The sequence below is a fragment of the Fopius arisanus genome, unplaced genomic scaffold (assembly GCF_000806365.1).
Source record: "Fopius arisanus strain USDA-PBARC FA_bdor unplaced genomic scaffold, ASM80636v1 scaffold00037, whole genome shotgun sequence".
Lineage (NCBI taxonomy): Eukaryota > Metazoa > Arthropoda > Insecta > Hymenoptera > Braconidae > Fopius > Fopius arisanus.
Window position 1 is genome coordinate 1,018,292 of NW_011887776.1, and position 13,940 is coordinate 1,032,231.

Sequence of the window (13,940 nt, forward strand, 5' to 3'; positions counted from 1 at the left end):
GGATATTAATCTTATTCAATCTATAATTTTCTGAGAAATAATAATGTTGCCTCGAAGTATTAATACATGCTCAATCTCTGCAACAATACTCGATTGTATATGTATTGCGTATGGAGGGGCTCTAGGTGTTAAAAGAGCCCTTCGCCACTAACTCGATGCCAGCCTATTAAACAGTTGAAGAGACTATTGTGTATAATAATAGTGACAGGGAAGATGTAACTATCAACGGTGCGCATTTATCATAACGAGACCGACCGTGATTTCATGCAATGAGGTGTTCCGCGTCAAGATACTATCATTTTTTATTAAAAACGGAAGACATGCTCTTCATGTTGGTCAATAAACAATCACCACTCATATGCTATTTTCTTCTTTATTATTACTACAATTTATGCAAACGTAACAGATATGGCATTTTACATTTATTCATTATAAATTTATTCAATGGAATAATTATTTGCGTAGAAACGATTGCACATAATTTTTGAAAATATCTCTGCTTCGTCGAATTAGTTGGTCATGCAATTATCATTATTACATACCATTCAATACTGGCGTAATGTAGATAAATTTGCTTTGTCAAAAATTTTCTCTACAAATATGAGTCATATTAATTATTATATCAAATAACAATTATTTCATCGTAGAAAGTCCAAAAGTAAGTCTAGAAATCACAGCAATTTGTTACATTGGAGCAATAGTGGATAATTCTGCAAGCTCAAAATTGCGTATTTCTCATGTACAAAATCGTGTTTCATTCATATACAAAAAAAAACATTATTTTGGTTCACCTTTTGATATTTTTCATCTAGCACCGCATTGTAGATATATCCTCGTGCATTCACACTCCAATCCTCCTGACACATTCAATCAAAACCCAATACCAGTATCATTCTAAGTACATACGCGTAAAAATTCCAGTTTACGTGTCAAATACAGATTATTATAATGAAATAACTTATGTACAAAACGATTAAAAAGGAAAAACTCTTCACACATTAATCGTGAACTTTCGAGATATTAAGGAATATCTACATATACATAATGTCAGGTACAAAGTGATGTTTGATCCTGAATTATTTCAGAGTTCGCATTTATGACCGAAATAAATGGAGATCCTTTAGAAAAAAGTGTCGGGAAAAATAACTGGCAATAATTTTTTCGAGGATGACGAATGAATCGATGATATCTTAGTCACCAACATCTGAATCACCATCACCGATTGCATCGAGAATGTGGAAAGCAATTCCGAGGAGAGCAGTACCCAGGAGATCACCAGCAGCAGTTAAGTAAGGAATTGCCGAACTATCGGGATCCATACCTCGTGTCCACATCCAAACTACCATTAATTGACTGATATACAGTAAAAGAACCACCTTAAATAAATCAAATCATCGAGTGAATCATTGATAAAAAAAAAAATTCGTTTCATTCGCCGTCAAAAATGAGTTTCTACCTGCAAAACAGCGGCAAATAGATAAACAATTATGAAAATGGCAGTGAAGGAAGTGTGACCAGCCTGAAGATAACTTATGGTATAACTAAATATCAAATGTCCCGGAATGACCATCATCAATAAAACTCTGGCAGTTCTAGCATGTCCACCTGTTTAAAAATATAAAAAACTAATCAAGTCGAACTACTCATCACAAATTCAAAAATCATCTAAAACACCTACCTGGGGCTAGAAATACTGAAACCGGACTGATACAGACTCTAATCTGTTTATGATTACCACTACTCTGCTCCTTGTGAAGGGCAGTCGATATCCTGCTGGCTTGCACTGCTACCAAATTTCCACCTACCCCATTTATCACGAGTTGAAAAACAGCAATACCCTTGTAACTCGATATCGTGTAATCGAGGATAAGTCCACCAATGCTGGATTGAAAAATTCCGAACAATTCAAAGCAATTTTGAGTCACGATTGAATTGATTTGAAATAAAATATTCAATTAGCTTACAAACCTGCTTATCACCATGGCAGAAATGACTGGAGTCCAGCCATAATCAAGTACTTCTTTTGTAAAAGGATTTCTCGCGGCAATATATCCCCAAATTGGAGTTGCCAGAAGACAACATGTAATTAATGTGGGTGCTATCCACGACTGTTGACCTGCGCAAAAAAATAATATGTAAAAACTGAAGACAGTTGCATTGAGAGGGCGAGACGAAAGATGGATTTACCAATAGCATTGAACAGAAGCGATGCAATCCAAGAAAGTAATGCCAAGGTCGTCAGATCACCGAGTGATGCAGCAATTGGTGTTGCAACATTATCAGGGTTGATGTTCATACGCCTGGAGAGAAGTATAACGGCAACCATAACAAGACCAAGCAGGAAACTAGCGACTGACGCTGTGACAAGTGCACTAGCACAAAGTAACAAACCATGATGTACATCAAATTGAGCCTCTGGTATCCAACCGAGAATCACCGCTGCCAAGGACGCCAAGAGTCCAACCACCATGGCTTGACACTGTATCAACGCTAGATTACCAATTATTAACGTCCACTGTTCACTACTCGTGTCCATGTGACCTAAATTTGCGTGAGTCGAGAGACGTGATGCCAGTGTCATTTCTAAATTTCCTTTTAATCCTAACAGTGCAGGCACCAGAATGTATACCTCCTTTATCTGGAGATATACTGGCCAGTGCTGTCAAAAAAAAAACACAATAATTCCACCTGAATTGAACGGTCAAATAATAATGAGAAGTTGCAAATACCTGCACTAGATCCAGCAGGAGGCTGGCAGCAACCATACCAAATCCAGCCAGTAGAAAAGGTATGAACATCTGTACTGAGATAGTCCAGACATTCTCTTCGTCAGTTCTCTCAATACGCTTGACGTTCTTCCCAGTCTTTTTAATTCCCTCAACAAAGTGCCTGGGAACACCTGATGAGAGCAATCGACTGGTGTCTCCATCGTCACCTTCATTGTCACTGTCCACAGTCAACTCAGTGGAAACATCAGCAAGTGCTTTGCTGAGAGATTCTCCACTGCCAAAACCCACCATCTTGCACGTGGAAGATGCAATACTTTTTGATCCTGGTTTTTTCCGCTTGTGCACCTCACGATTCTCCTGTGAATCAATCGTGGATATCCCAGCATGACTCATCCTCGTTCACTAAATATTTATGTGTCACTTTGAAGGACTAAAACAGAGAAATCAACTCATAAAGGAGACAAAGTTAACACTAGACACTCGAAAGAGAAAAAAAAATAATAACCGATCATTGAATTAATAAAACCGAGAACTCGGAAAAAAAAGCGAAGTTTTAGAAGTAGGAGAGAGCCTGAGACGACTGGCAATAAATCAACGAGTGAGATCAAGCAAAAATAAATGAACCGGCTTGACCCAGGTCCCTTTATAGAAGCACATAGCACAACTCAGTTGTTTTTTCAACATTCATTTTGGATCTACAATAAAACACTAGAACTGTCTAGACAGTGCGTCATGCTACACAGAGGCCATAAAATAGTATTACAACTCACCATTTGCCTATTAAGATCCGACATTATCATTCTTTAGTGGAACAGCAGGGAAAAATAAAAACGACTGTTAAATTCACTTAGGATGATTAAAATATGTTAGGCTTTCTAAGAGAATCGGACAGCAACTATGAATCCTTCACCATATGGAGTCTTCAACTGATAAAATAATAATAGAACGATAGCATCTTGAGGAAAAAACCACTGTGTAAATAATAGAACAAAATAATCGTCAATATTAACCTTAAAAGCAAGTTCACTCACCCCTGGCCCATCAATGTATCTTCTTTCGTATACAATCATTCACTCGATTCGTTAATGCTTCGGGTGATTCCGTGATGATTAGATACCCCGTGATAAGCCAACAATCATTGAAATATTACTAAATGTTTATTCTAATCGAGTAGAAAATGCCCGGTGTCCCAAGACCAATATATCACAGAAAATTTTTAAAGATGCCCGCGCGGAATTTCTCTTTTATCTAAGCGACAGGTCTCATTATTTTTTCATTAACTTCTAGAATTCACTTTATTGTTATTGAAATTATTTTTGGAGGTAATTTCAGGTTTCCGGAATTCAGGCCGAAAATTTAAAGAGAAAAATACGGCAACAGCGCGCTGACGTTTACTGTCACGTCGCTTATATTCCAAGAACTTACGCATGCGCGGCGCTAATGCACGAACACATTTGAATGCACATGCATTGTTATCAGAGTAACAATAATGCTTGCAAAGCCATAACTTATTCTTACAAGTGTATTCCCAATAATAATCATCCCAAGTACGAAAACAGAAAATTTCGCATTGTCCTCCAATTTATTTCAGGATTAATACGGGAGAGCACGTCTAAAAAATATTATCAGTCTGTCCCCAGAAACCAATGATATTTCGATTGCTTTGATTGTCTTGCTTACTACGAGATAAATATTTGTTTTAATACGGTATAAATATACAGATGAATATTTCTCAAGTAAGTAGTCGATCGGAGTCATATTTGAATATGCATTGCAGTTTCCCTCGGAATAGTTCTAATTATTCCTCTGTGTATTGAATCACATTTATGATAATGTAATTGCGAATTTCCATAGTTATTACCGAGGTATATCTCAAGCTGTCAAATCTTTCCGGTTGAAATTTCATGAGGCGCGGAAATATTTCTTCTTAAAATAACGCTATGACAGCATCTCTAATTCTCATCGCAGATATTTTTCGAGGCATCTATCAATCATTTTCGTGGATTATTGCATAATCGTTCAAGTACTGGGGGGTAATATGAGAGTCAAGTTGGCCGGGTAAAGCTGTGAGATTGGCAGCCACAGCCAAAATCCTCCTGAAATAAATTGTCCCTCGTCGGTGTGCGCATGAGTGACATTTTTTTACTCTCTATTTTGAAAATTCTCTTTTGAAATTTCTATTGTACACGTCCGCTCAAAGGGTTTCGAGTGATCGCAAGTGCTGAAGGTTGGTAACAAGACTCATTGAGAGGACTCACCTCCAAATTAATTTATAATTACAAATGATTTCAGAGGATTAATCGAAATCCTGGACCATGGGTCGTAAAAAAAAGCCGTCAAATAAATCAAATGGTGGTGCGGATAATTCAGATAATATTGTCAAATCTTGTAAAATCAAGACGAATGGAAATAATTCGAGCAAGACTGATGAATCGACAAGTTCGCAAATATCAATACTGGATATTTCCTCGCGCCTGACTCTCCCACTGAAACCATCTGGTGTTGATTTGTCGGTTGACAGTGATGATGAGGAAATATTGGAATTTCAGATTAGACCTCGTTTCTTTTATGTGTCAAGTTTGTGCTTAGTCTGCATGAATATATGTGAAATACGTTGCGACGATTGTGGAATGGTGTCTTATTGTTCTGAGAAACACAGGAATGAAAATAAACAACAGCATATGGCCTTATGTAAAGTTTTATTGGAAATTTGTGGTGGGATGGAAGGATTTTCCCTGGCAAAGACACTGCCGCCCAATTTGTACCGGTCTTTCAGGATAAAAACAATTAGTTTAATTGAGAATAAAATAATGAGACCATTGGACTTGTGGGAGAGGGAGATCGTGTTGTATCCGAGAATTTGCGGAAGCTGCGGTCAAGTGAAGGAACTGATCTGCTGTCCCACCTGTGGAGTCGATTTTTATTGCGCAAACCATCAGCAGAATCACGTTAAATGGTGCAAAGACTTTCAGGTGTTCAGGAAAATTCTCTGGATGCAGCATAAGCATGGATTCATTGAACCCGATGTACCCGTTGTGTATTACAAAGAGGCGCATGTTTTACCTGAAAATTTCGACTTTCTCATCTACGAAATGTACAGAAATAGTCCGAGCTACAGGAGAATTGATAGCTACACTTACGCCAGTTTGTCGCATGTCGCCACTGCACCATTGACTGCATTATTTGCCATGCAGAAGACTATTCCTGACTGGACTACACGAACACATTTTCGAATTCATGTAATTGGGGCTGAGTTTCAGTTTGAATGCTCGTTATTACGAGTCTGGGAGAAGCTTTTTCTTCATTTCATCCCTCGTCTCAAGAATCTCACGATCGAATTCACTGGTCCGGAGTTGAATCTCCCACCAGCACCGGCGGATCTCCTCGGGAAAATAAAAATGTGCAGGCCCTGCAAATCTGGTGGCAGGAGAATTCACATATCCTTTAACCCCCGGAAATTGTATCACGACCTGAAGAATGAATCGCCAGCCGATTTGATATGTCTGTTCAATCCTGGATTATATCGGGAGACTGGTTTTGATAATATCGATACGTGGCCGGGGACCATTATGAAATTTTGCGCTGAAAAAGTTCCAGTTGTTATCACATCGTACACTGACTTTGAGATACCGAGAGATGTTGATCGGATAAAATCTATTGGAGATGTTAAAGTACTACTGGAGCCCCAGAGAAATCCTTTTGGGGCTGTCAAGCCTGATAGGAATTTCGTTAGCGATGATGTCGTTCCCCTCATGTACAAGAATCACTGCATCAGTATTGTTAAAGGAATATAATTCAATAGACAAGATTATCCTGATTTCATTTTTTAATTGAGCAAAAATGTGACCAATTTAAACACAAATACATGAGCTGGGATAAAAACTTATTTATATAAAATATTTGATATGTATTCCAGTGCCTATTCAAAATATCGACACTCACGCTCATTAAATTAAATCCATTGGCTGCCCATTCACCCGTTTTGCTTCAACATTTTCTCCTCTTGCATCGCCACGAATGAGCAAATTACAATAATACTAGGAAAATGTTTAGCATGTTATCTCTAGCTCATTCATCAAGCACACCTTAAAAAATCTCATTGCACGAGTAATACTCTCGATATAAAATAGCACTTTTTCTTCAGGAAACGTGTTTTCGTGCTTTGATGGAATGTCGATTATTTTTATGATCTAATTAAGTTCACTAGTAAAATAGAAACTAAGGGAATGATTGATGTAGTGTCTTTTTCGTGACATAATTTGAAATTCCGTTATGTGAATAAAAGATTTAAAATTCGCTACAAAAGTGGGAGAAATGTTGGAATTTTTCTCACTCTCAAGTCAAACGAAACATGGCGAAAATTATAGTGAGGACAACGGTGAGAATGCGAGTGGAGGATATACTTCCGGAAGAGTTTGCAACTTCGTAGAAGAATCGATTGTAAGCACGATCACAGTGGGATGGCCAATCTTTCAGGCAACTGGCATATGCCACAGCATGAGCGATGTAATTTTGTTCGAAGGTACCTCTGAAGAGATGTGAATAGGGTCCTGTGTCCACCAATTAAAATTATAATACATCATTAATTTGAAAAATACACTAAAATGGATTTTGAGGGGAAAATTTTACCAATAGCATAAACTCCGACATCTTCACCACCATGTGTGTCATCCTTCAGGTACATTGGTGAGAAGAATCTGTAGAAGGGCTTCTGTCTATTGGAATCGTCCTTGACACTTCTCCAAATATCAGTGGAATTGGTATTATTCAGTCTATGATACATGAAACCTGGACCATTGGCGTAGGTCAGCGTTTCATAAGGCTTTATTTTCGGATCGAGTCGATTATTGGCGAGTCCGAAAATATCATTTCCTCGCGTTGGATATCCATTCATCGTGAAACTGTGGGAATGATCAGCTGTGACGATGATCAATGTTTCCTCGATATTCACCTGACTCAGGGCAATCTTGACCGATTCCTCCAGCTCTGTCACTTCGCGAAGTGCCAACCTCGCGTAATTCTGATGATGTGCTATATCGATTTTTCCACTCTCAACCTGGCAAAACATCGGATTATACAATTGCGGGAACACCAGGAATACGATTATTTGTCATGAATGATTATTCTGAGTGATCGATAGGCTACACTAAAATTTACACAGTGCCATCCTGGGGAATACGTTTGAAAGTGACATGTGGCCTTGCTTGATATCCGGTAACTATTGCAGATATCCGTAAATTGTGTACTCAACGATTTTTCTGTCGGTGTAAATAATTAATGAGGAGGAAATGATGCAAATGAATGGATGATATTGATAATCTTCATGAGGAATGCTAGATTTTTCTCACACTCTGCGATAAGCGGGAATATATATCTTCTTGTGACAATCGGAAGAAAACATTCTATGGAATTATTTACCATGAGGAAGAATCCCTTCTTGTTTTTTCGCAGCATTCGTACGGCTTGGAGTGTCATGTTTGCCAATGTTGGAGTCATCTCGGTTCTGACTTCGTGATAGGGCATATGACTCGAAGCGAATATCCCCATGAGCTTTGGGGTCTTGGCGATGTCAATGGACATGAGGTCAGACGCATTCGTTACGAATTTTCCGTGTGGATTGAATTTCTTCCAGATAGCTGTTAAATCTTTTGAATCATCTCTCGTACAGCTCTCGGAGTCGAGGGGATCGTTCACAGGATGGCCCATATTCTGACCCCCACCTCCCATGATTACCTGTGCACAAGCATTATCATATATTCTCAAATTCACACAACGTTTGTCACGTTATCGTGAATGTTAATTGCCTTTCAACCGGGAGGATCTTGACATCATTCTTCATATCGATGTCCAGTGTCATGCACTGAATTTTTTATCAATCCTCCAATTACTTAATCGTTAATTATTACGATAAATTGTGTCGCACTACCTTAAATTTATTTCCGGGGGCATCTTCAATCAACTGTCGTGCAATGTCTTTAGCACAATTCTTGTATTCCCTTGGTATATTACTGTCGCACTCCCAATCTCGATTATTTATATGAGCATAAAGTGATGCTGGGGTGGCGTGGGTTATCCTAGTTGTTGTCACAAAACCTGGAAACCCATTGAATAACCTATTGGTATCCCACCAACAATTATCTCATAAGAAAACAAATAAATAATTTAAAGAATAGCGACATTGAAAAGAAAAATTGAGTGACGGTGAGAGCGGCTGAATGGCAGCCCCGACATGGACGAAGGTCATGCTGTGGCCTTTCAAATTCATTGAACATATTTTTATTACGGATAATTCCAACAAGGTCCACTCAACCACTGATTGTCTATTGAATACCCAGTTTGCGGACTATGAATAACTTCCACTATCGTATGCTGCACCGTTTTCTCTAGATTTTTTTTCTCAGAAGAAGAGCGAGTAATTTATCGGAAAACATTACGGAGAATATTTTTCGTCAGAGAATTCCAATAAAACCTCGTGACGGAAGTTGAATTTTTTCACCGGTGTGTTACAATTTTTATCGCAAGATAATACCACGAGTTATTATTCAAGTCCTTGTCCCGGAAGCTGGTACCGTGGATATTATGAGCATTGAAGTGGCCGATAAAAATGTAATTTCTTATTGCACCTGTATCCATGCCAGTTGCTTGAGCCCAATCTGCCAAGGTTGTGAGTTTTCTCGCTTCGTTGACAGTCGCGTCACAGGAGTTATAAGAGGCCTTGGCATCTAAACCAATGACTTTGTATCGGCTTTTGACGCCGGAAAATATTGCGGTCGCTGTACCAGCAGAATCGGGCACCTGTTTGTCCACGTTGTAAGTCTAGATGATGATACAAATGGATAAGAAGAATTACACAATCCTTAGCTCTAACTAAATTCCAAAAGAATGTAAGCTATCGGTTATCGACTAGAGTTAGTTAACATAAAACTATAAAAATAATTGCACCGACGGAATAGATGAGGAGATGAACTGCCGGTGGGGCTTTGAGAAATAAAAATAATTAAATGTTGGGATGATAATGATTATTTCTCATTTACCTTGGAAAATCCAGTGTTGGGAAAATCTTCAAATACCAATTTGTATTCTTCACCGGCTAAACCACTCCGCTGACCAGTTAATATTCTTCCTGATGTTATTGATGCCATTCCCATACCATCACCGATGAATATTATTATGTTTTTCGCCCGTTTTTCAATATTTCTCATACCCAACACCCTCTGCAGATTCGCCTGACCAGATTTCATCCAGAATGACATGTCTGACAATGAGAATTTCTATTATTAATCATTTTCAATTATAGTATGACTTGTGTGCTCGAAGTTTATGAGAAAATTACCCTCATAGTCGGTGGATCCTTGGGGCAGTGAGAATGAATGTTGAAAAGTGGCGGCAAGGCAGAGTAATATGAGACAATAATCCATGTTTCTGCAACTAACCAGTTCACTTTGACAAAAACCAACGTTCAGATTTATATGATGACTGGGCAAAAAATCCTTGCCATTTCTTATTAAATAGAAACATCATTTCATTTCGCCAAACGAGTGTCAAACTTTTGACAACAAATAATAATTACATCAATGCCAAATAAATAGGTTTAACACTGAAATATATGATGTAAATCTTTGAGCGCTACATGCTTTAGCAATTTACATAGTTAAATTGCCACCGGACGAAATAGCTCGCAGGGTCCAAATTAAAAGTGTTACGCTGCAGTCATTATATTCAGTGAAATTGAATATCTCAGCAATTGTCATTGCAGATATTTGTCAATCAGATGAAAAAGTGGCGATCCAGTGGACCATTAATAAATCTCCCGCAGGTAGAGACCTCGCAATTGAGCATTAATTTTTAAAAAGAATTTTTGCATGAATGAACAAAATCACTGGCCTATTTTACATATAAAATTGAATTTTTATTGAATAATTTATTTTGGCAAGGGATGAATTTGAGGATTGCATTTAGGATAGAAGCAAATTCTGATTATGAGAAGCAATTAGATTGACCCAATGACCGACTTACGAGAAGAACTTGATGAAAAACGATGAGGTGACAAGGGGCGACTAGCCGGTAGTTGAGTTAGGCAGACCAACGAATTTCCGGTGATGATGATTCCTTTTAATTAATCTCCATTCCTTGGCACTTGGTTTGAATGTGCAATTTGGTATTTTCCACCGGTGATACCAGGACGGGTCTCTTGTCAAGTGATGGCGCACGTCAACTAGTACGACAAAACGTGCAAGTTTGTCACTTTATATAGGATGGTATGCGGGGGATCGGTTTGGTCGGGCTGTAGCCGAGAGTCTGCGATCGTCGACGGTAACGTGACGTTGGATTGTTTGGATAATCGTGTACACGAGGTGGAAACGAGCAAGGGAACCACGATGTGGATCAAAAGGCTCATATCACCGACTCCCTCGGCCACTCAAATACACGCCTCGGGGCGAGGAGGGAATCACCAATACATCCACAGATATCAGCGCGTTCGATTGACCAGCCCAATTACACTATCACGAATTTATTTTTCATCTTTTCAATTTCGTCACTTTCGTTGAATTTCGATTGACGACCCACCCATCCCCAAATTTCCACAGCATCCGTAATAATCTCTTCAGAGAAATTATCTTTTCGATTTTCACGCGTGGACAATTTATGAAAAGTTACTTTTCTGGTGTGGATAATTCTCATTGAATAGGCTTTCGCCCTTTTCCCGTAATTACTAGAATTGGTGAAATTGGGAGGGGGAAGGAGAGAATAATAGAGTCTACAGTGCGTTGCTTGACGAATTTTTTCAGGGAAATTATTGATTGAAAATTCTTTGAAATTTCAAAAGGAAAAAAAATAAACAATTGTCGCAACTGCCATACGGACAATTTCATCAACTCGCTGTTTTTTCGCAATAATTTTCTCATTTTTCAACTAATTATCCCCATTCATAAAATCAATTAGACAGGTGGTTTTTCGCTGTAATTCCGTCTTATTCTGGAATTTTCCGTAATTACCGTTACATGCAATGCAAATGTCATTTTCGGAGCAATTTTGTCTCGTGAAAATTTTTCGAAATAAATGGATGCAAGTTCCTGCGGCAAATGAAGCTCAACACTTCTATCTGCATCGTTTATATACTCCAGGGAATGTCGATAATTGTAGCAATGTCATGATTAATTGGCATGACTCGTCAGTAGTGATATAATACATCAATTGACACACGTGATTACATTGATCCAGAAAACGTGTCGGATATGTTTCTGTTTCCATCACGAATCAGAAGCGTGAGATCCACCAACATTGTTGGCAATTTCTTCATGCCAATATATTCGTGAAAAGATTAATTGGAAGAATTTGATCATGTCTCATCGAGAATGATGCAAGCATGACACGTGTTGAAATTTTCTATGACGATGATTGCCAATTACTGATTTTAATAAATTCCTCGGCGCTAAAAACTATTCCCCTCCAGTAACATTACGAGAATGATGAAATTTCGAGAAAGGGGATGAGCTTCCTTCCTCAAAAGCGAAAATAAATTTATCTACTCGGAGATAAGGAAAAATGGTGTATTACTAATTTTCGAAACGATAAGAAAGCGAAAAACATCATTAAGCTGTTTGGTGAACGCGCCGTCTTGTAAATCGCTGGATTATCACTGGCGCATGAGAGAGACATTTCACCAGGAAAATATTGCGCAAATTCTATTGGTCAAAAAAATTGCAAAAATTTCATTGCGTCGTGGTGGAGAGGATACAATTGCGACACGTGTTCCACATTCGTTGTGGAATTATTCTCAAAGATCTCAATCAATTCATCATAATACATTTCCCTTTATTCATTCTTCTTCATTGAGATTTTTTATTGAGCTATAATTCATCGATATAGACAGCCGAAAAAAAAGGAGATGTGAAAGAAAAAATGCCTCAATTAAATAAAACATGGCCCTGTGTGGCACTCATTAGATAATCCTCATTAATTGCTTTCCACTTACTCATTTCAATAAATTCCCCGACTTTAATTATTATTCTTTCCTATTAAGAATATTCAAAGAGTACCAAAATTCCCCGGACGACGGATCGATTTTCCTTCCTTAAAATTAAATGCCGGATTAAATTTATTTATTCATTTGGTGGAAGACGAATTGATATGCAGTTGTTGAAAAAACACGAATACCATGATAAAATTTGAAAATCCCCGGAGTAATAAATAGCTGAATTACTCTGGGTACAGGAAATAGAAAAAAAGGGGGGAAATGGGAGTTCAAAGTTCACATGTTGAAAATTCTGTAGGAGGAATGTTCAGCAGACGTTCACGTTTCCTTGGAATCCGTCTGACGATTGTAGCACGTGCTTCTTCAAGCATGACTTGCTCCGATGGTTTAACGCGAACGTGATCATCCCATGGTGATTTATTTCCGAGGATCCTAAAGAAGAAAGCCAACTCACATACATCTAAATATATAAATCCGTGCGTTATCATTTCCATGAACAAGGGACGATAAATAGTAATCGACTTTTTGAGTGATTAAAGGTCTTCGACACTTGCCAAATTTTTATCTCATATAAAACGCCCTCGCGATACTTTTATACTCCTGGCGATTAGTAAATCGACTAATTTAAGTAATCATCGACAAATTGTTTATTGTTTTATTAGTTCCGCAATCTTCCTAGCAATAGACTGAATTTCTCCAATTTTGAAAGTTTAATTACTATATACGAGATATGACATAAAAAAATTAACTCATGTACTTTATGACTGGTTGTCTCAATGTTTCAGTTATATTAGCTCCGGAGATAAAGCCGGATTATTGTAGTTTAATAGTCATTGCAGTTACAGCCATAAAGAAATACTAAATCTTACTTAAATATTGCTTAATTGCTGAGGCATTATGATTCGACAGGTATCCGTTGCCTTCTCTATGTCAATTAATTTCAGAAATGATATTAATTTATATTTTACATATTTAATAACGTCATATAGTATCAGTGCGCAATATTCAAATTTGCCACCTTAACCATGAGCGTATGGTGTCTATTTTTTTAAATGAGAAATTAATTAAAAAAATTGGCGTACATCGCCATTATATCGAACAAACATGTGCAAATGCATTTGAAACCGAGAATTTCATAAACTTCGGGAACGGTGCTAGTTATAATAATAATAATATATGCCGATGGTAAAAAAGGATTGGTAAATGTTGGGTTAGTCACTAACCGTTATTCAACG

General features: G+C 37.9%; 3 protein-coding genes across 9 annotated transcripts; 1 reads left to right on the forward strand and 2 right to left on the reverse strand.

The window, feature by feature from the left end:
• Positions 1–366: 366 nt before the first annotated feature.
• Positions 367–4,118, reverse strand: LOC105266332 (solute carrier family 41 member 1). 6 transcript variants are annotated; one of them, XM_011304396.1, is made up of 8 exons: positions 3,761–4,118; positions 3,500–3,530; positions 2,730–3,159; positions 2,188–2,659; positions 1,969–2,116; positions 1,679–1,881; positions 1,457–1,605; positions 367–1,376 (listed from the first exon to the last, which is right to left on the reverse strand). In XM_011304396.1, the coding sequence occupies exons 3-8, from the start codon at positions 3,120–3,122 to the stop codon at positions 1,191–1,193; spliced, it is 1,551 nt and encodes a 516-aa protein (XP_011302698.1). In that variant the 5' UTR covers positions 3,123–3,159; positions 3,500–3,530; positions 3,761–4,118; the 3' UTR covers positions 367–1,190. The 6 variants fall into 6 exon arrangements, with proteins under 6 accessions (XP_011302698.1, XP_011302694.1, XP_011302696.1 ...); XM_011304392.1 differs by having other exon boundaries at positions 3,500–3,655; XM_011304394.1 differs by having other exon boundaries at positions 3,500–3,684.
• A 566-nt stretch (positions 4,119–4,684) lies between these two features.
• LOC105266333 (uncharacterized) lies at positions 4,685–6,541 on the forward strand. Its single transcript, XM_011304398.1, has 2 exons — positions 4,685–4,956; positions 5,022–6,541. The coding sequence occupies exon 2, from the start codon at positions 5,045–5,047 to the stop codon at positions 6,521–6,523; it is 1,479 nt and encodes a 492-aa protein (XP_011302700.1). The 5' UTR covers positions 4,685–4,956; positions 5,022–5,044; the 3' UTR covers positions 6,524–6,541.
• Positions 6,542–6,563: 22 nt separating this feature from the next.
• LOC105266334 (Alkaline phosphatase 4) lies at positions 6,564–11,392 on the reverse strand. 2 transcript variants are annotated; one of them, XM_011304401.1, is made up of 8 exons: positions 10,746–11,392; positions 10,063–10,151; positions 9,764–9,984; positions 9,353–9,545; positions 8,656–8,822; positions 8,148–8,462; positions 7,359–7,785; positions 6,564–7,279 (listed from the first exon to the last, which is right to left on the reverse strand). In XM_011304401.1, the coding sequence occupies exons 2-8, from the start codon at positions 10,145–10,147 to the stop codon at positions 7,065–7,067; spliced, it is 1,623 nt and encodes a 540-aa protein (XP_011302703.1). In that variant the 5' UTR covers positions 10,148–10,151; positions 10,746–11,392; the 3' UTR covers positions 6,564–7,064. The 2 variants fall into 2 exon arrangements, with proteins under 2 accessions (XP_011302703.1, XP_011302702.1); XM_011304400.1 differs by having other exon boundaries at positions 10,063–10,157; positions 10,746–11,391.
• Positions 11,393–13,940: the final 2,548 nt, after the last annotated feature.